Genomic DNA, 21307 nt, shown 5'->3' on the forward strand with positions numbered 1-21307 from the left:
AAACCAGTGTGGGAATCACCACCATATTGGGACATATTGCGTTCCTGTTGGGTTATTAGGCAGTCAATAAGGTTGGCACACAGGGCTAGGTTTTCTATCCCTAACAGTGACAAATAGGTTTGAAGTAGCCTTGTGTAAATGTGTGTGTGGTTAGGTGTACACATGTTCATTTCCCTGTCTCAGATGTGAACTGGGGGTCCACTGGGAGCTGTGAGGGGCACTCGAGAGCCGCAGTCGTAGTCGAGTTCAGCCATGCGGGAGCGGCTCATCATTCGACTGTGGGAGTAGGCTCGTCTGTCTGTTTGTCGGTCCCTGAAACTCTTGATGTAGCTCTGTGGACAGACAGACGATACAGGGTTGGAGTAGAAATATACAGTGCACATGCTGTGTAAAGTGCAGAGACAGCAGTCGTGAAAGAGTGCACTTCTTCACTTTCTTTCCAAGAGTCCGAGAAAAAGATCAATACAATTCTCGTATTTGTCTATTCAATTTGAAGGTAGGCATATTTTGTTACCATTGTACAGAGCCAGGCTAGCTGTCTCCGATCGTCATGCTAAGCTAAGCTAATTGGCAGCTGGTATTTCCCAAACTATGCCTTTCAAGATGTAATATGGAATAAGTGTCCTACACACAGTGAAAAGACACCATTCTGGATATTTGTTTGTTTGAAATGATTTGCACATAAAATAGAAACATTGGAAATATAAACAGAAAGCTTATTTTATTATTTCTTGAAATATCTTGAAAGCATGACATTTTAACCGATAAGCTAACTTTTCTCATTTCATCTTAAGAATAAGGAGCCCCTTCATCTCACCGGTGAAAGCACATCTCCATCAAAGCGCCTTTTAGGGTTGGCCTTGCGCTGGTAGCTGGGTTCAGTTTGAGGAGGAGGAGGGACTTTCGGTGTCTGGGAGCTCTGGGCTTGGTGATGAGGGTAGGATGCCGCAGGGTGATGGTACTGCTGCTGGTGGTGGTGGTGGTGGTGGTGGGTGTGGGCTTTCTGTTTGTGAGTGGTCTTCAGGGTCTCTCGTTTCTTCTTCTTTTTGTTCTCCTTCTCCTTTTTCAGCCTCTCTTCCCGCTGCCGGATCCGCATGAGCTGAACCCTCCGTTGCTGTCGACTCAAAACCACTGGAGACAAAGAGACCAGAGATGTGATAATGCGTGGAGAGAGAGGGAACGGCAGATAATCACGAGGGAGAGAGAGGATGATAAAGACAGAACAATACAGCTTTCATAGTGAACCAAAATAAAAGTAACCGATTAAACCAAGAGGAAAGGACGCATTAAAATACATCAGACTGACCAAAAAGAAAGGAGAAACCTTCAATCAGATAGTTTGGTTAGGCAAATTATCTTTTGAATGCTGATGGTTAGCCATCCCTAGGAAGGATTATTCTAAGTACAGGCTGCAAAAATAAAAAACACCAATGTCCATTTCCTTCATTCTTTTCAGTCATTTGGCAGACAGATCATTTTCCTTGCAGCATGTACAGACATATTGTGAGTGGGTGAGTGTGCTCGTGTTATTTTCACACTCATCCCAGCAAAGGATGCCCAAAATCCATTCCGTCTCACTGTTCATTGATTACCCATGTGATTATTTTTAGTTATGCGCGTTTTGTAAGGTTTTTTGTATTCTGCGATTTAATATCCGGTAGTGCCGGGGAAATATTTCATGTTCAGGTCAAAAAGTTGCTGCATGTACAACAACACGGCTGAACCTAATGAAGAAAAGATGAACAGCATGCGTCACAGTTAAAGTGTGTGTGGGTTGGTGTGGAAGTGTTATAAGGTCTATTGTTGTTTCTTTGGGCGGGCGGACAGCTAACTAGGCACCATCTGCTAGAGAAACTGCTTAATGATATCCCCTTTTCTTTTCCTCAGCTCACCCCGCCCCAGGCCCCTCTGGCGACATGCTGCTGTGTGTGTGTGTGTGTGTGTGTGTGTGTGTGTGTGTGTGTGTGTGTGTGTGTGTGTGTGTGTGTGTGTGTGTGTGTGTGTGTTCTTGTACATCTATCTTTGTGAGGACTAATAGGAGCAATAGGGCTTGCGAGGGAAAACATTTTGGTCAGTTCCCACTTCTTTAAAAAGGCTGTTTCAGAGTTTAGGTTCAGGTTTGGCTAAGGGTTTGTGTTATGATGGTACAGGTTTTGGCGGTTGGGAATTAATTATGTCAATCAAGTATTAAGTACTTGTGCATGCGTGCATGTTCCATCAACGTCTACACATGCAAAGAAAAACAGAACAATATGCGAGCATGTGCGTGCTCATTGTTCATGCCTGCGCCCTAGACTCAACCGGCTGACAGACGGATGATTTTCCTTACTGATCCACTTGGGTGCCCTGGTTACACATTGTGCCCCAGTTTATTACCCTCTCCTGCCCTTCCCCCAGTACACCTGCTCCAAATACCCCCTCTCCTGTCCCCCATCCTTCTTTGTCTTTCAATACAGTGCTTTCTATCATTAAGGTCAGACAACTCTGACGAGTGCAAATACGTTGTTCTGTTTTTAACGTTACATTTAAGGATACATGCTGCATGCAGGCAGGTACATTTAAAGGGGTTTCTAAGTGACACACTGGTGACCCTTACTGACCTGGCTCTTATCACAAAGTAGAATTAACTGCAGTAACATTCATAGTTTTCTGGCTAGAGCCTCTCCCTAACTCTTCTTCCCAAACACAGGCCATATATGTATAGCAGTTTGTACCCTTTACTGCATGTACTTCCCTCATGTGGCTTCTCATTTTTAGGTCTTTTTCCCCCATACATATTGCACATTTTTTTTAAATACTACGAGAAAGCTTCCTCTATCTCTTTGCCCAAACCCTCTGACTGGAAGCCACGACAGCCTGCTGTTTAATCCCATGTGTGACTTTTTCGAAGACACAGTTTAACTCTGCATGTCACACGCCAGCAAAGATCAAGTGTACGAGTTTATGTGTGTGTAGTAGTGCAAGAGTGAGCAAGAGACTTCGCCCCTGTATATTTCTGCCACTGTCTGAGGCTGCCTTTACACTGTGTGTGTGTGTGTGTGTGTGTGTGTGTGTGTGTGTGTGTGTGTGTGTGTGTGTGTGTGTGTGTCATCTTGCCATCTGTGTTGTGGTTGCTTTCAGAACAGATTAAGGCTGTCTCTGTCAATGGCACGTTCTGCTGACAACACTAATGTTGGTGCATTCAGACTCAGCCTCACACAGACAAACACACACAGTGTTCCCTGTCCTCACAGCGGCTGTAATTTCTTAAACTGCCGATAAAACTGTTGATTTAATAAAATTAGGATAGATTTGTCCGGCTTGATAAAATGTCATCAGTTTGTAGTGGCCTTTGTGAGGTTGAGACTGAAACAAGCCTCCTCATCTTTCTAGGTACTTGGCATGCTTATTGAGCAACTAAGATTAAAAGACTCAGTTCATCACATCCTGCATCACAGAGGCAAGCTCAGTTAAAGCATCTACAACCTGAAGTACCTTCCTTCAACTCCAACTCCTCCAAACTATTTTAGAAAACACTTAGAGACACCAGCCTAGACCAAAATCAATCTGCACAAATTCCAAGCTGCAGGATCAGCATAGCTAAAAGCCCTTTTTCCCATTTCAGGAAGGACGTTGGGTACATATAGCAAGAGTAAGCCTTACGGATATGTCCCAAAGCAGAGACAGTACCTTACAGATTAAGAATTGCATACATGAGTGATTCGGATAGACGATGCAGGACATAGTGTGTGAGGGCCTTAAGATCTGTAATGAACCTCAATGATCCATGGTATAGAGCAGGGGTGGCCAACCAGTCAGAGACTAAGAGCCACATTTTTTACTGTGTTACCGCAAAGAGCCACATCATGCTCCCCCTCCCCCCGTGAGCCAAAAATTAAAATCACAGCTCAAACTTAACAGATGAAAATAACACAGACAAAGATTAAACACACGTTATTATATTAACTTTGTTCAAAGCTGTTTTGTCACCGTTGAGAAGGACATAAGTCTAATAAGAACATGCATGTGGTCTGGGGCAGTGGTTCAACTGGTCTGGCTGCAGGACTCACCATCACCCCTGAATGACAAGCCGCGAGGAACATTTTCAACTTCTCAATTTGATTTAATGAAAATATGGCGCCGTTTGAAAGTGAGATAGTGTCACAGTATGCCAAACACAGAAATATTCCCTTTCACGGAATGAAGCGAACTATCACAAATAGTCCGATGTGTAAAGTCACGCAAGTAAAGTGTGCAGCATTGAGGAGTGTGTGAATATTCAAATCAGTTTATTTTATATAGCCCAAAATCACAAATTAAAATGTGCAATCTGTAACATAACATCCTGTCCCGGGACCTCACATCAGATCAGGAAAAACTCCCCAAATAAAGATAGCAAAAACCCTTTCACAGGGAAAACAGGAAGAAGCCTTCATAGAGCAACAGAGGAGGATCCCTCTCCCCGGATGGACAGAAGGATAGATGTCATGTGACCAGAATGAATAACGTAACATAGTTACAACACATTACATCAATATGACTGAAATTGAATAAATTGCACTCTGCCGCATTAAAAAATCCCTTCAAAATAAAAGCACAGGATTATTATTTTTTTTTTCATGTAAAATGACCGTACTGACGGACTGAAAACGGGTCCGCGAAAGACTGAAAACGCGTCCGCGATTTCATGGCTTTCAAGCCGTCGCGCCTTGAGTTTGACACCAGTGGTCTAAAGTATTTGCAAAATCAATAAAAAGTTTTAAAAAAAAAAACTTCGATATGAACGCAAGAGCCGCATGAAACCAGGCAAAGAGCCGCATGCGGCTCGGGAGCTGCGGGTTGGCCAGGCCTGGTATAGAGTATCTAAAGGGTGAAGGCATTGAGAAGGTGCATGCATACATATATGAAACATCAATCACAGACATAAAAGTAGCAGCAACTAGTCTCCTTTTTGCATCAAAAGAAAAGCAAGGCTTTTTTTCTGAAATAAAAACCCAGCCTCAGCTTCGACCTCTTCATAAGTTGCTGAATCTCAATCTTAAAAGAGATCCATCAATTAAGAATCCTACATATTCATATCAAGATACAGCCTCAACCGCATTGCCCTAAAACGTAATAATAGACGGAAGCTGGCTTTTTCTTCATCCTTGCCTGGAGCTTGTGTCTGTGGCCTGCGTTGTCATAAAGCTAGAGCGGACACAGTGAGGAGAGCACCACCTCTATGGATCAGCAGTTTAATCCATCGTGTGTTCTAGGTTTGAGCAGAAGCTTTGTCAGACTGTAGCTTTATTTCAGCAGTAATTCAAAAGCTGCGTGTTTGTGCATTTTCATGAATACATTTGCTTTTATTACATTTTTATTCAAACCCTCTACGGAAAAGATCAAAGTCTTGGCTACAGTTTTCTGGCATGTCATAAAGACACGTCCCTTCAGCCTCAGACACTCATTCCCCCCCAGGTCGCTGAATTTTGTGGGAATTTTCCGCAGCTGCCATTCCCTTTGTCCAGGATTTGTCCCTAGTTGATTCCCACCCTTTTACATCGCCTGACCCCATTAACTCAGAAGCCCTTTAAATGATATTCTGTCCAGTCTTTTCATAAAGTCAGTGTTGCTGTTGTTTTGCAAAATTATTGTAATTGGTTTTCATAGGTTATAGTGTACTGCAAGAGAAACAGCTCATTTTCTGGCTATAGAATCACCTTATTATTCATGTTTTGTACACCTAGTCATGACCTCCAGACAAGTTTTTTTAAATCATGTGATTAATACATCTTCAACAATTCTTCAAACAATTATTTGTTTCCGCTATTCTTCAAGTGATCAACATACTGACATCATGTTCCATCACATTTTCATAAAATCAAAACGAGTAGCTCTTGCTGCCAAGACGCAAAATCAACAAATATGGCCAAATGGTGATTCTAAAACACTGTGCTCCACTGTGCACCAAGACATGTGTCCTAAATTAGCTACTGCGCCTGATTAATAGAATCTGGATGTGTGTGAAGCAGCATCACTCACCTTCTGTGTGAGAAAATCCCTCGGCAGTGACTTTCCATTGGATCAGCACTCCAAGGAGGGCCAGGACAGGCCACACCCCCAAGATGATCCAAGTAAACCAGCACACTGGCTTCTTTGGCGCCACCTGCAAATGTTACATTTACAATTTTAGATTAATCGTTTAATTTTAATAAAACGTTTCATTTGTGCAAAATAACTAGTTTATCACTATGGTGGCACTTTTGTCCATTTCTCAAACCTCTTTAAAGTTCCTGCAATACAAAGTAAGTAAAATATCAATAAGGATGTTAAACATCAAAAGTTTGTCTTAAAAGAGAAACATAAACCACAGTTGCTCCAGCTGAATATTAAAATAATATGCTATTGCCATTTTTGTTGCCAGATTTTTGATCAAATGAGGGAACTGATTTTGGATTAAGCCTTTGCAGGCAGTTTTGCAGTATAAACTGTATTATGCCAATATTGGATTTCCAGGATTTTCACATTAGTGCTGTTAGCTATTTAATTCACTGGTTTCCATTTGGGCATGTTATCTACAATTGTTTGTATAAGTGCATTTGTACAACGCCGACTGTATTCCTATACACAACATACATCATACAATTACACATACTCTAATTAAAGATGTATTATCCATGCTTAACTTAGCCCGTCTTTCTTTCACTTTTTCAGATATCAAACGCAGGCACACATGACCACAAATGTAAAGATTACTCACACAGAAGAAAAAAAACAAGCCTTAAGTAAATGAATAGCATCCCGTCCACTAATAGTTGAGACAGAGACACACAGATGAGCCTACCCTGAGTCTCTCGTAGACGTAGTGCACCAAGGCGAACAGCTCTATAAAGTAGTCCACAGTGACGGTGATGATGGCAGAGCCGAAGGTGGCGGTGGAGAGGGTGACGAAACAGCGCTGCCATTGAAGAGTGAGGACGGCAAATAGCGTCCCAGAACTCAGGAGAATACCCAGAGGAACCCACACTGTTCTGGGGTGGTAGAACTCCTCCATGGCCTTGGATAGAGTGGGGGGGGGGGGTATGGTTTTAATCGCCAGATGTAGGGCATGGTCATATTTATGACAGCAGAGTTCTATTGGTTTTGTGAATTGCAGCAAAGTAAATCCACATCATGATTTTGTCTGATCTAAGTTCTGAAGAACTTTGATATTTATTTTGGAATCATGGCTTATAGTCACCATCTTTTTCTGAAATAGAAGACCTGAAGGCCTGCCTATTGGTGTGGTTTGCAGTTAGTTATTATATCATCTTAGAAGAAGATTATCTTTCAAGAGCTGCTCGGCTGATTTGCAGTTGGAGAACTGTTTGGCCAGCATCCGAAATGACAAGCTAAATAGAAAGCCAGCTAGCTTGTATCAAGACGCTGCCATTACTGCCGTGGGAATGTTTCAATGTGATTTCAACATAGGTTCTACATGTTCTTCTGGATACAATTGCCACTCTCTGATGTGACTGGGCCCAAAAAAGCTTTGTATGATAATAGTACAATGCTTTTATCACTCATCTTAAGGTGCCCATTGTATATGTTATTTCCCTTGACATTCTGGACACAGATCAAACTAAATAGTGCACAATCAAATGTGTCTCCTCACCACCAGTGAAGCCACTCCGAGCAGCAGGCCCAGCAGCAGGCCCACCATAAACAGTCCCACGCTGCGGACCAACATGGTCACCAGGCCACACAGGGTCCCGATCCCCAGGCCGATGCCCACCGATGCCTCTACGCTCAGCTGAGTGTCCATCACCCTCTCCTTGTAGCACAACATGAAGATGACCACAGAGCCAAACATTAGGCCCGTGAGGAACAATACGGCCTTAAAGCATCGATAGCCTGGAGGAGAGTTGGGAAACAGACCACTGTAAGGTTATCTCAAGCATACAAATGCTGGTACATGCTATGCCTGACTGTGTATATGAATTGGTTTCTCTTTAAACACACACAAAAAGCCAACATATGGGGAAAGCAAGAATATGTATTTGGGGACCATTTTATAATGAGATACTTTATAAAACCTTTATTAGTTGTAAACATGGAAATTAATGTTTTACAGCCATCATAAGAAGCCATTTTGGCTGATGTCCATGCATTCTCCATGATAACTTTTTTTTCGTCTTTCAGTCTAGCCCACCAATCAAAAGTCTGATCTGTTGACTTCCATCCTGGTCCAGTTTACGATGGTAGCAACCAATACATTGTTTTTATAAATGGTTTATGACTGATATATAAAGGATTAATAAATTCAACATTGACAGGTAATTCATTTCATCACCTTTATTAAAAGCCACATGTATGTGATTACTGTTTTAATATTTTATTCATTTGTTCATGCTTATAGTCAAAAGATTTCTCAATGTAGCTGACCAAGTGTAGATTGCTTTTGAAGGTTATTGAAGATAAAGGCTGTTTTCCTATCTAAACAGAGAACATAGGGAAGATGATAATGAAAAGCAAAACAAATAGCAACCTGCCTGTGGTGGGCGAGGGAAGCATTTCTTCATTATGAGTAGATAAACTGTCTCTAGAAACCTTTATGAAATTGCTTTAAAATATGATAATCATCGTATTACAAAAGGTCATCCACATTCATTAGTCAACAGGCCTGCTGAATAGAACAGCTGCGCTCCTATTATTTTTTTCTTCTTCTCTTTTCCCATTGAATGGTCCCTCCTGTCCTTGGCTGTCTCTCGATTCTATCTCTCACCAGTTTATCACAATTGCAATGTGCTTTATTCCAACGAAAAAAGACAGAAAAGCATTAAAAGCTCATATTATCAAGAGTTGCAATCGCCTTGTCCCTTGCCTCTGTGTTTATTAATAATTGCATCCCCCTTTCTATTTGCTCTACCGTTCCTTCCTTCTCTGTCTCTCTCGATGGGAACCAACATCAGATTGTTATCTATGTGTAATCAGGCATTGCACAGCTGAGCCAAACAATACTCCTCCTCTCAGCCAACTGTCCATGCTCCTCCCTTGTGACTATACCTCATTTATTTATTCTTCTAGCTTTCTTTACTTCCTTCTGCTCAATCCTGTGTGTTTTCCTTGGTATCTTTTGGACACCAGGCCCTTAAATAAAAAGTGCGGCCACTGTATATTTTGTCTGAATGAATAGTCTGACATGAAGTAACCGTAGCATTTCCAAAGCATACCACCTGAACATTTATTTGGTCAGCGGCCATCACAAATTGTTCTTCAATATCAGTCTCCATCAATCAATTAATACATCTTAATGTATTTTGATGTAAGCATGCCTCTTTTTGACTGCTCTTAATCTTCTGGTCACTGTGCTCTGACCCATCCTTCCCTCTCCTTTTCCTCGGTCCAACCCTCCTACTTCCTCTTTTGGTCCTTGTTGCTTCCCTTACTTTTCTTCCAGCCATCAAACCTTCCATCCCATCTGTTCACTCTGACTCATCCAGCTCTTGGATGTTTCCCTTCCTTCCTCTCTTTTCTGCCTCATCCATCTTGTCCCTAAAGCATCACTCATCAATAATGCTACAACTGTGTTGTTTTTTGGATCAAATAAATGAGAGCTAACCTTTTCTTCTCAGGACGTTGGAACTAAACCAAATTTGACAGTTCTATCAGCAGGGAGATTCAATTTCAGGCTGCAGAAAAGTCCTTTCATATGCGAGTGTGGAGTTTCTGAACAACACCAACAATATGCATTGTGTCTTGTTTGCAGAATGGTGTTTTTGTTTAGAGCTGGCACTGAGGGAGGAAATGCACCTCTTTATCTTCTCTTTTTTTGAGTATGCTGTCAAACAAACAGAGAAACAAATAGACAACAGATGGTGTAGGACTGAGAAGCAGTATTTCAACTACAATGATGCTAAATGATGCTGTTTCATCCTGTAAAACGACACCTTTCTGTTCAATTTATGGAAGCATGTATGACACCCATTTCATAATCAGTGTGATTCTCTGAATTGAACAAAAATGCATAAACCATTTTGAATGCAATGTCATTATTTGAGCATGTTTATGTGATTTTGCTCAAGAGGAAATACAACTTTTAAGCCATCATTTTTTGTTGCAATGAAAACAACTCTATTACAGCAGGTTTCTCTAATTATTTATTGATTACACATTCCTGTAATTACTTTACATCCAAACTCATTGGGATGAGCCCTTAATTAATGTGGTGCAATAGAAACTCACTGGACACAAAATTCAGCCTCAAGTAAGGACTTTTTCGTCGAAACATACATATGCATGAAGTTAGAGTTCTGGTGTTTGATGGCACAGGAAGAAGAAACAAAACAGCAAGCCCTGTTATTTTGGAATAACTGCGAAACCCTGTGCTTGTTTTTTTTTCTGCAGTTCAGCTCTAACGTTTAGTTGAAAGAAACGGGAACATGCTTCAGAATGTGGAGGAGACGCTTTTTTTGGTAACAGACAGCAGGCAGTCCAATTTTGGGGTTTGTCTGCTGATGACAGCAGTTTGGCATAGGGTGAAAAGGAACAGATATTTAGGGATTTGATGGAATTCTAAGAAAACATTCAAACATATAGCAACGCCACAATAGTTTCATCTGTAGGAATTAGATTTCAATATTGATTCACTTGCCAGAAACCAGAAAACCTCTGTGTACTGCTCTTAAATCAATAATATCATAGACCAGCAGAGCGGAATGAACTGGAAATTAGATTTCAGGGCTCTTAGGCGACATGTTGTTCTTTCCAATTATTTGCATCCATATACAGGAAGTTATAATAGCTGCATGTCACACTTAAGTGTTTCTTCGTGTCTGTCATTAATGCTACATGCTGACGTCCATATATTTTAGATTCATTCATTCTCCAGTTTTGCTCTTTTGTAAAAGAGTAGTCTGTTTGTTTGCAAAGATCACAATGCACAGGTGACTTTTGATGGATGATATACATTTCTATACATTTTTGACATTATTCTGTTAAGCTAATGTTAAAGGAATAGTTTGACATGTTGGGCAATATGCTCATTGCTTTCTTGTTTAGAATTAAAATGCCAAAATTGTTTCGGTGACTATGAAGGTTTATTTAGCTGAAGTATAAAGCCTAGAAACAGAGGAAAACAGCTAGCCTGGCTCTACCATAAGGTATCAAAATATTCCTTCCAGTGCCAAAGCTCACAAATATACATGTTTTATCTTGTTGTTTTCATACTTACAGAAACCAGAGTGTAAAAACAACTAATTGTGATTTTACGGGGGCCTGGAGGATAAGTGCACCAGGATATTTCTTGGCTGCAGTAATTTGGACACATTCTCTTTATGCTAGAATGGATTATTAGACAAGATTTATGCAGTGGGCTAACTAATTAGCTTTAGATGTGCTAGTTGGGACAATGTTGTACACTTTGCGCAGAAGCAGGCTAGCTGTTTCCCCCGGTTTCCAGTCTTTGTGCTAAACTAAGCTAAGCTAACTGGCTGCTGATAGTAGCTTTGCATATAAACTACAGATATCTAAATCTTGGTACAAATACGTAAATTTACCAAAAATGTTGAACTATTCCTTTGATGACTGAACAGGACTCAATAGTTACTGTATGTATACAAAATGGGACTAGGATGAAAATACCTCTTAGCCTATGCCAATAATAGAGCAGCAACAGTACTCTTCACTGATGGCAATTAGCTCTTGTAGCTGTATTTTTACCATGCCTTTTAGTACCAGCACAAACCTTAAGAGTGAAAGCTTTAACTACATCCTCACTTACCGAAGAAGCAGTATATGATTCCAAAGAGGCAGCACATGGAGCAGACCACCGAGGGAACGATCTCATATCTCCTCTCAATCTCCTGGTCACACTTCAGGCCCACCTCAGCCAAATCCAGCAGTTGATTGGTGGAAGTCATGGTGACTGAAGTGAAGGGGGGTAGGTTTAGGGCAACAGAGGAGGACAGGGGTTAGGAGTGGCGGGGTGTCGAGGGATGACTGGATCAGTGGGTCTCACCCATTGAGACGTGTCTACCTGCAAAAGTGCGGCAGAGAAAGAAAGTGATGGAGAGAGATGGCAGAAGTGAGAAGAGAGAAAGAAAGAAAGAGGAGAGAGTGATTATTGATTGCTCATTTCAAGTACTCAGCTGTAAGTGCTGACAGAGCAGTAAGCATGCATTACAATTTTGAAAAAAAGAAACACCCCAGTATATCACAGCCACTCTCACAGCGACTGCTGCAGATGAAAAAAAAGCAATTCAGCCAATATCATTCACTTGGATATACAGGGAAGAGGCTGCAACAAATAGTTGCCAAGAGTTTGAAAGTATTTGACCGTAAGCGGAAGATCTGCACCGCACACAATGGTTGCCATGAAGAGATCAACAGAAAGCGTTAGCATGTCGTGGGAAGTATAAGACTGTGATTTTTGTTGAGCCACAAAGCATACGTTTTTTCAAAGGATAAAAAAAAACAACCCTAATCGCTACTTTATCCAACCACTTGAAATAATACATCAGCAAATACTCACTCACTGCTGTTGTACCGTAACACTGAAAGACCGCTCTGTCATAACTTCATATGGCACAAAGTAGTGCTGCAGTATTGACCATGAATCATGTTTCACTGAACACTTATCGGGAATAGAAATACTGGAGTAGCACTTGTATTGATTGTTCATGCTGCAAATGTTGAATATAGTGTAGTCCTTGAGCATTTAGTGCAACATATGCCAGATTTCTGATAAATAGACTTAATCACCAGGTAAAGTGCAATGTTATCAAGCAAACAACTACAAAAATGATGGTTACGGTCTTAAAACATGAGCGAGGCAGCAATGATTTTTCAATACAACAATAACAATGTAAAGGAGATACTACTGGAATGTACGTAAACAAGAACAACAAGAACAACCATAGAGCCTATTTTGGCTTTTCGGACTATAGTATGTCAGGAACTAAAACTCTTGAAACAAAGGTCTATCAGTGCAATAATTTTCTCCATTTGGGTTGGAAAAGGCAACGCTTAGAAGACAAAAGCAACCGCACCAAAAATACATCACATCTAATGAAGAACAGCAATGTGTACGAATTATTAGAAAACTATTATTTAGTAAAAGCATACATTGTATTTATTAAACATACAATATGTATAAGTGTATAAGTATGGCTAAATTGCACCAGCTACTTAGTGTGATTACTAACTGTAAGACTCCACTGACAATTTTTTTGTTTGATTTCTAGAGGAAGCCATAGGGCAGCTTTCGCTGTCGTTTATGAGCAATTACTGGTTTCATAATTTATTTTCTGCACCCAGAGTGTAACTTTCAGTGCAACCTCGTCTAATGAAATATTATGTAGAGATGTTCTGTTACACAATACAGCTCGGTATTAATAACTTAATTATCAATTGATCTCCTTGTGTCCTTTAGGGCAACATTCACAAGCAGATCAATTAGGAGTTTGGTGTGAGTTGCAGAGGCGTTGCTTGCCAATTCCAATCCTCTCTTTTTTGCTCGAGACATTTGTTAAGGACTTTTGCTGGATGAAAATGTGCCCTGAGCTACTTTTTTGTTGGTAGTTTCTGTGCCATCAGCTAATTAATTAATTATTTAGTGATCAAAGTCAGCTGTCACATCAAAGTCAAATAATGTTGTGTAAAGATATAAGTGCAAACTCAGTCAATCACTGTGTCACACTCAGCAGAATACATAGAATTTATAATTTGCACATAAAAACATGTACAGTATAATATATCGCCCCACACAGGAACTGTAAGGCACCAAATCTCAATTGTTTCATTTCCAGCTGAGACACAAATTAAAAGTGATCAGTGCTGGACACCTTTAAATTGTTACATCCTTTTTCACCATTTCCATTTGACATGTGTGACTCCTCCTGCAATCTGTTCTTTTACTGTCTTCGCACTCACATAAGTGAGAATGTCACCAATTGTACGCCAAGGTCGAGCAGCATTTTTCTGAAATTCCCAATTGCATAACAATTATGTAAATATGGAGAGGGATGAGCCAAATGAAATGAAAGTCTTCAGTATACTGGAACACAGTCTACAGTTTCTCAATAAATAATAGCGCAACATTTCTAGATGTCATGAAGACATCTCCATGTCAGCAGCTATAATTACTTTTAAGCCCTAGGCACAGTGCCTTTCATTAGATCCCTTTCTATGTCAGCAACACCCACCTGCATCTATGCCTCTGGGCCTCCCTGTCATTACTTATACAGAATTAAAAGCATTAGCATAGATTAAGATGAACTATAAACTAGTATTAAACATGTTAATGACAAAGTGTAAATCATGCTCACAGTGGGAGAAGTCAGGAGCACATAATTCAGACCTAAATAAAAGCTGATTAGCATTACTATAGGGTGTTTTAATGCAACGGTTTACAATGGCAGCCATGTTAGCTCCATAAACTGCATTGCATGGCCATGTAAAGCACAATAATAACAACTGTGAGGATATTATGTGGTGTGGTATTGATTTCTGAAGTTAATTTCCCACACTTTCAGGTGCAGAGAAGCACTCCTAGAACAGAAAACTTCCACCGAGTAAGCACTTATTGACAGGAGAAGGAAACTCAGCTTGCTAATTCATTGAGCGATCCTACACGTCGCATCACCCTACTACTCTGCAAACTTGTGATTGTAACCTATGTATTCTGTGTGAGTCATCCCAGTGTTTCCTGATTATTTATTCCCTTCACCTGTTCTCGTTCCAGACTCCTCCCTCCTGACTCCTCCCTCCTGCTGTGCCTTTCCCCTGTGTGATTGTAAAGCCCCGCCCTCATTGTTTGCACCTGTTCCTTGTTGCCTGTCTTCCCCTGTGTATTTAGTCTGTCTTTCCCCTGTCAGCTGCAGGATCACCTTCGAGCGGTAGTTGTTAGTTATTTGTGTCCCGTCTTTGTGTCCCGTCTTTTCCATTGTTTTGTAACTTTGGTCGTAAAATACTTTTTTGATTTTGCCTAAACGTAACTCCTGTCGTCTCCTCTGCTCCTTAGTTTTTGCCCCACCAGACCCGGTCGTGACTGATTACCTGACGACTGCTTATTATAATTGTAAGTAGTTGCAGAAGTAGTAAATGGTAAATGTACTTATATAGCACTTTTCTAGTCTTCCGACCACTCAAAGCACTACGCAAAACACAACCTGTTATTCATACACTGACGACAGAGGCTTGCATGTAAGTTGCCACTTGTCCATCAGGACTAGCAAACAATTCACAACCATTCATACACCGCAGGCACAGCCTACAGGAGCATATATCAGCCTGCCCAAGGACATATCGACATGGACTAGCGGAGCTTGGGATCAAACCGCCGGCCCTCTAATTGAAAGACAACCCACTCTATCACTGAGCCTCAGTTGAACCGTATGGGCGATGTGGTAGAACTTTAGCTAAACGGCTGAAGTGAGTCAAATTGAGGGAAGATTTACAGCGTATTAGAAACGAGGGGGTGATAAGAAAGCACTACCTCTGACAGGGCTGCACATTCCACTAAACTTCAAATTATGTAAAATAAGAAATCTTTACAAATGTTTTTTTTTTTTTTTTTTTTTTACAAATCTATCTCTGGATGAAGATTACACTACATACTGTAATAGACACTCATGTGATACATATAATTGATTTCCTTTTTCACTCTGTGAATTGTATAGCTTCAAAGGAAAATGTAAAAGAAATGCCCTTTTTGTACAAATCTTCTAATCTAAACAATCTGAGATATGCACCTGCATCCAGATCTGCAGTTTCAAACAAAAATCCTGCACTATTTCATGCAGAGCGGGTCAAAAATCTGATAAGAGATTGGAGGAAATCCAGTTAATTATTATCTGTTTTTGGAACGACAGATTCCGAAGGGGAAACGGATTGTGAAGACTCCAGCTTCGTTTCACCACAGGCACCCTGACTCCGGAGAAAGATCGAACTGAGAATGCATGACAAGAGATGCTACTGCACTGCCAAAAAAGAATGATAAAGTGAAAATATGCTCAAATGTTTTGGTCCTTAAAGCTACCTTCCTTCTTTCATTTTTTCTTAACAATACATATTCACTAGAGACATCACAAAGGATTTTTCAGCACTTCTCATGCATTCTAATACGTTTGACGTCATGCAACTGTTAGCTTTGCTAAGTATGGAAAAGGTTTATTACTGCAGTGTTTCTTGTTTGTTTTGTATGTCCCTGGCATTCAAACAATTTAAAAATATCTTTGTAACATAGTCACAGAAATTGTTGGAATAAGTGGAGGTTTGCTTTGTTACACAATGGTTGCCAACAAGCAAGCGATGTGCTTCCCTTGATATTGTTGATATGCCCACAGTCACAAGGAGTACAAAGGGGAAAAGTAATTTAATAAACAACAGAACGGTGATCTGAATAATACAGAATGAGGAGTACAGTATGTTCACTAAAAAAAGAAAAATAATCACAGAAAGTCGGTATATCTTGTATGTCCCAAGCACTGCACCAATGTTTATTTCTAAGACCGCTTTAGCACGACTCTTCAAGCTGAATGTTGATTTTAATGCTTGGGGATTTTGTCAATTCCCGTTCTGACCTGACACTGGCTCTGCTAACTGCTACCCTCACAGAGAAGATGACACGGTTAGAAAGCAGCCCACCAATAAGGTCAGAATAGGAAGAAAGAAAAACAGCATATTATGCAACAATATCACGTCCTGTCTGTTGCTATAACAACCAGCAGCGGTACAAGGACCCTGCAAATGGGAAGTGGGGCTCGTCTCCATGGGAATGTGCATGCTAAGAACCAATCCGTGATGGTTTCTTTCAGGCTCTTGGCAGCAGATGGTCCTGACCTCTGACCCTATTCAGCTAGTGCCTCTTTATAATTCAACAACATATTAGGGTATCCACCGAACTGAGTACATTATGGGAATACACAGTTCCATCCTTGAACCAATAACCAGTTACCTAAAACCTTGGAGTTTTGACGGATCAAACATATAAAGTCTACAGAAACCTATAGAGGGTTTAAGTTTCTCACACAATTAGTCATATGTAGATTAGAATGTCTACACTTTAATACTGAATTGTAATCATTTGCACGTCTTCATTTTTAATTCTGCATGTTTGATTGAAGTATACACACTCAAAATCAGTCAAAATTGACTTATAGAAAACATGTGAGGGAAGACACCACACCATGTATTTGTGTAAACACAGGGGAACAGCTCTGTATTACTGTTGGATTCTCTGTGTGATCGAAATAATGATTGTGTAGCGACACAGGTTTTCTCTGCACAGGGGTTTCATTTTCCATCAGCTCGACTTGAGGGCTAGTTTATAAACTCTGCAGTGAAACCAACATCTAAATGCTGTTTCACAGGCTCGCTTGTCCTCCCTGCTGACGAACCGGGACCACTGAATCCACTCACAGCACCTCTGAAGCAAACCAATATTCACATGATCTGCTCAGCCAGATCCTTGCTTGCATGCCTCCATCGGAGAGACAGGCCAATACTATTAGGTTATACATATCAAAACCACTGGCAGAGTAATAACCTGTGTTCTTGTTGATGTGCTCTCTGCTGGAGTTTCACTCCAGCTCCTCTTCTTGTCAGAGGAGTAGACAGTCGGAGGTCACAGATCAAAACCCAACGCTGCTGGCACTGTAATAAGGGTTTTATGATTCATTCTGCTGTATGCCAGCTTGTATCTCTGCCATTCACCGTGCAGTGTGACTTCTCCTTCACCCCTACGAGTGTGCTGCCTTTGACAGATCTATGAACTGATAGAAACAGTTGACTGCAATCCCTGAATGACTGTCATACCTGATTCCATACTTGGACACTACACAATTTAAATCGCAAACTGCAGAAAAATATGATGGAAATATCAAACTGTATTCTGCGGAAAATTCAGAGGACTGTGAGGAGTGAAGTCGTAGCTGCCATTACTGTTTAGCGTGTGTGCGTGTGTGTGCATGTGTTTGTTTGAATTTGTGCAAAGCTCTTCCTCCCTAAACCTGCTGCGAGATAAATTATATTTTCTAATCTTTTACTGATATGGGCAAACTGACAGGACGAAAAATAAGATGAAGGGTTTGAAAGCGTTTGTGCCAGTGTGTGTGTCTCTACGTGTGTGTATGTGTGTCAGCATGAATATTTCAGAGGCCCCACACTGAGTGGTGGCAACAGAGCATCACCAGAACGAGGACACACTACTCTCCAGGGTGGGGATTCGAGGGGTTGGACAGAGGGAGAAAGAGGGAGACACAAGTGAATGAAGGTGCGAAGAAGAGAAAGATGGAAAAATCTCCAGCAGAAACGAGGTGTTTCATAAAACAGAAAAAAACAGAAGACTCGGCGCACACACACGCACACACACACACACACACACACACACACACACACACCTCTGAAGATTAGGAATCTCATTCTCTTTTCAAAAGAGTGTTGGCAGGGAACATCAAAGTTAAAATGACAGTGAGTTTGATTTTATAATCAAAATCAAAATAAAGTATAGCTGTTTTCCTCCTGGAAACTTGAGTTCAGCTTCCTGCCTTTTCAAAGTTTGCAGAAGCAGAGTGCTATCCTCAAAAAGAAAAGAAAAAAGATCTCAGTTGAAGTCTAGTTCCTGTGCCAAGAAAACAGTGATGTTAGTAAGTTAAAGCCCTGGTGGCTACGAGGTGGTTGAGTCCATTGTTAGGATTATATAATGTTTTAGGCTAAAATAATCTTTTTGAAATTGTTCATCACATTATTTATCAGCATTAAAAATCAATAGTGTAGGATCTTTTGGGTTTCTTTAACTTGTTGTTTTGGTAAAGTTCAAAGTCTGACTGATTCTTGCAAAGCTCCACTATGAGAAAGCCCCGTTTCAGTTGATGGATAAGTATTCATCTTGGGTTTCAGATATCTGCCTCAATCCCAACACAACAGCTGTGAACTGCATTTTCAACAGCAGCACGACTTTCAAGAAACATTGGTGTCATTACTCTGGATAATAAACAGACCTCCCACTGAACAGCTTTCAGTGGAACTACTGAGGAAATGAACCCCAGAAAACTCAGTGTGTTCTGTGGATTGTCGAGAGTAATAGAAACAGCGTGTTTCTGAAAAGTGATGCTATTGGATTTTTTAAATCTAGTTATTCAATGCTATACGGAGCGCAAACAAAAACCCATTCAACGCTGTTGTATTGGGGTGGCAGCAGAACTCTATCTATCCAGCTCTCCATCTGTCTATCGCCTTTGTACTTCATGAGGGTTTAAATGGACAATCGTCTTCCCTAGCTGATATATAAAGTTGTGATATTGATTTGTAAATGTACCTTAGTGAACTTAGATCAATAGATTGGACCAAATATTAGATAATGGCTTTACCTAATGGCATAGTTATGTTTGTATCAGATAACTTGTGTGAAGATGAATTACAATTATACCAAGAGAATGGGGACTAGAGTCCAGTGGGTTATATTTCAGTAGGCTAAAGAATGGTTTAGCCTGGGTTAGTCTCAGGTTAAATGTTTTAGAGGTAAACCGTGCTAATACCACTAACGCTATTACTAAGATATCATGCCTTTCCCCTGGCAAGGTTCATGAGAAACTACAGACATGATCCCAGGATTGTAGACAATAACCTTTCTCCTATAAATTGCGTCCACATGTTAATGTTTTACAGGGAACACATTGTCACATAACTATTGTTATAATAAGCCTGTATGTAAGGGTTGCAATGTCTCTTGGTCAGGTGTTTGTTTGATTCAATTTTGTATCAACATTTATGGTCCCCAGAGGATGAATCCTCAAAACTTTTCCTTTACACCAGACAAGCAAACAGCCAACTAACTACTCATTAAAGACGGCTACATTATTATATATGTTTTTATTCTCATAAAATAGTTTTGATTAGCAAGTTTCGATTTGCTATGCACACTAAACAGGCAATGTTGTCAAAGTGACAGGACAATATCTTGTAAATATATTTGTAAATATGTATGCTTTGCCTCAGCCTCAAACTGTATGTTTTTTTCCTTCTTTTTTGCATTCAATTATGCAAACTAATGTCAGACGCCCCAAATGATGTTTTAAAAATAAAATATGAATACGTATGAATATGAATACATAGGATCAAGAATACATGTTTTTTTTCACATCTTACATTTTATTCATGGTCATTTTCTTTTGCTTTGTGTGTAATTAAGTGCATGTTCATTCTTACAGCACCTGCTTACTGCCCATAGGTGTTGAGTATATCAAGAGAGAAGAACAGAGAGTGACAGTGTAAATGTATACATTTAAAACACGTTGGTTTTAAATATGAATAGCTATTTACAGACTGTGTGGGCTAAAATGCTTAAGAAGCCATACTCTACTTTACAATAATTCACTACATGTTGACAATGGGGTCGGCAAACTCATTATAGAAAGCAAAAGGAGAGCATGCCCCCCTATCTGGCTACTGTTTCCCACTTGCTGGCTAATAGCTATCTTTTTGGAAAGCCCAACCAATTTGAATTGAAGGAAAAGAGAAAAAGAGAGGTAGAGCATTCATGTGCATGTGACAGTGAGTAACAGTGTTGCTGATGTCATGGTTACTAACAGGATGACTGTGTTTCCGTCCAGCCCATCTGTCACTGGGGAGACGACTACAGTGTGTGTGTGTGTGTGTGTGTGTGTGTGTGTGTGTGTGTGTGTGTGTGTGTGTGTGTGTGTGTGTGTGTGTGTGTGTGTGTTGCCAGTAAAGCAGGAAGAGACTTAGAGGGTTTGAATCTGCTTAAGATTCACGACAGATATGACATGAATGAAATATAACAAAACAATCCTAACAAGCATCTGCTGTAGAATAAAGACACTGTGGGATTAATTCACAGTGCAATTACAGTTATTCCACAGACTATTGAGATATAACGTAAAATGTTCTCAGTTCTATCATCATATCCAAGAGGACAAATGTCCTTTATTTTAATAATAACTAATGTGATGAGTGCAGCGCCTCAAGAAAAGAACAGTGCATGTCTACTGGTGACCTTTGTTACACACTGGAGGCGGTTCATTCCTGTGATAATAGGTATTAAAGGGATGCAGTAGTGAACAAAATCTGTACTCCGACCATTACTTCCTGCAGTTAAATGTTTAAAATGCTTCCACAAAGCTTTGAAATACATTATTCGTGTTGACAAGAGCTTAAAAAAATGTATCATTGCAAACTGCATATTTGGCAGTTTTTAATTAGTATGGGACAAAACTAGCTATTTCAAGTGCTTGGGCTTTGGGAAATAGCGATAACGCATTATTTTCAGACACCTCACAGAGTAAATGATGAATTAATTCATCAACTAATTTGTTACAGGGATATTTCTTTGCGGGCCAAACTGTGCAGG

At 40.3% G+C, this 21307-nt stretch overlaps 1 protein-coding gene across 1 annotated transcript; it reads right to left on the minus strand.

Annotated features, from left to right (window-relative positions):
* Positions 1 to 179: 179 nt before the first annotated feature.
* Positions 180 to 11858, minus strand: tmem198aa (transmembrane protein 198aa; the record flags this gene model as incomplete). The annotated part of the gene is made up of 6 exons (XM_079231311.1): positions 180 to 332; positions 818 to 1131; positions 6001 to 6124; positions 6803 to 7015; positions 7613 to 7851; positions 11720 to 11858. 6 exons carry the CDS (start codon positions 11856 to 11858, stop codon positions 180 to 182), a joined length of 1182 nt encoding a protein of 393 aa, XP_079087437.1.
* Positions 11859 to 21307: the final 9449 nt, after the last annotated feature.

Source organism: Taurulus bubalis (genome assembly GCF_910589615.1).
Source record: "Taurulus bubalis genome assembly, chromosome: 15".
In the NCBI taxonomy this organism is placed as follows: domain Eukaryota; kingdom Metazoa; phylum Chordata; class Actinopteri; order Perciformes; family Cottidae; genus Taurulus; species Taurulus bubalis.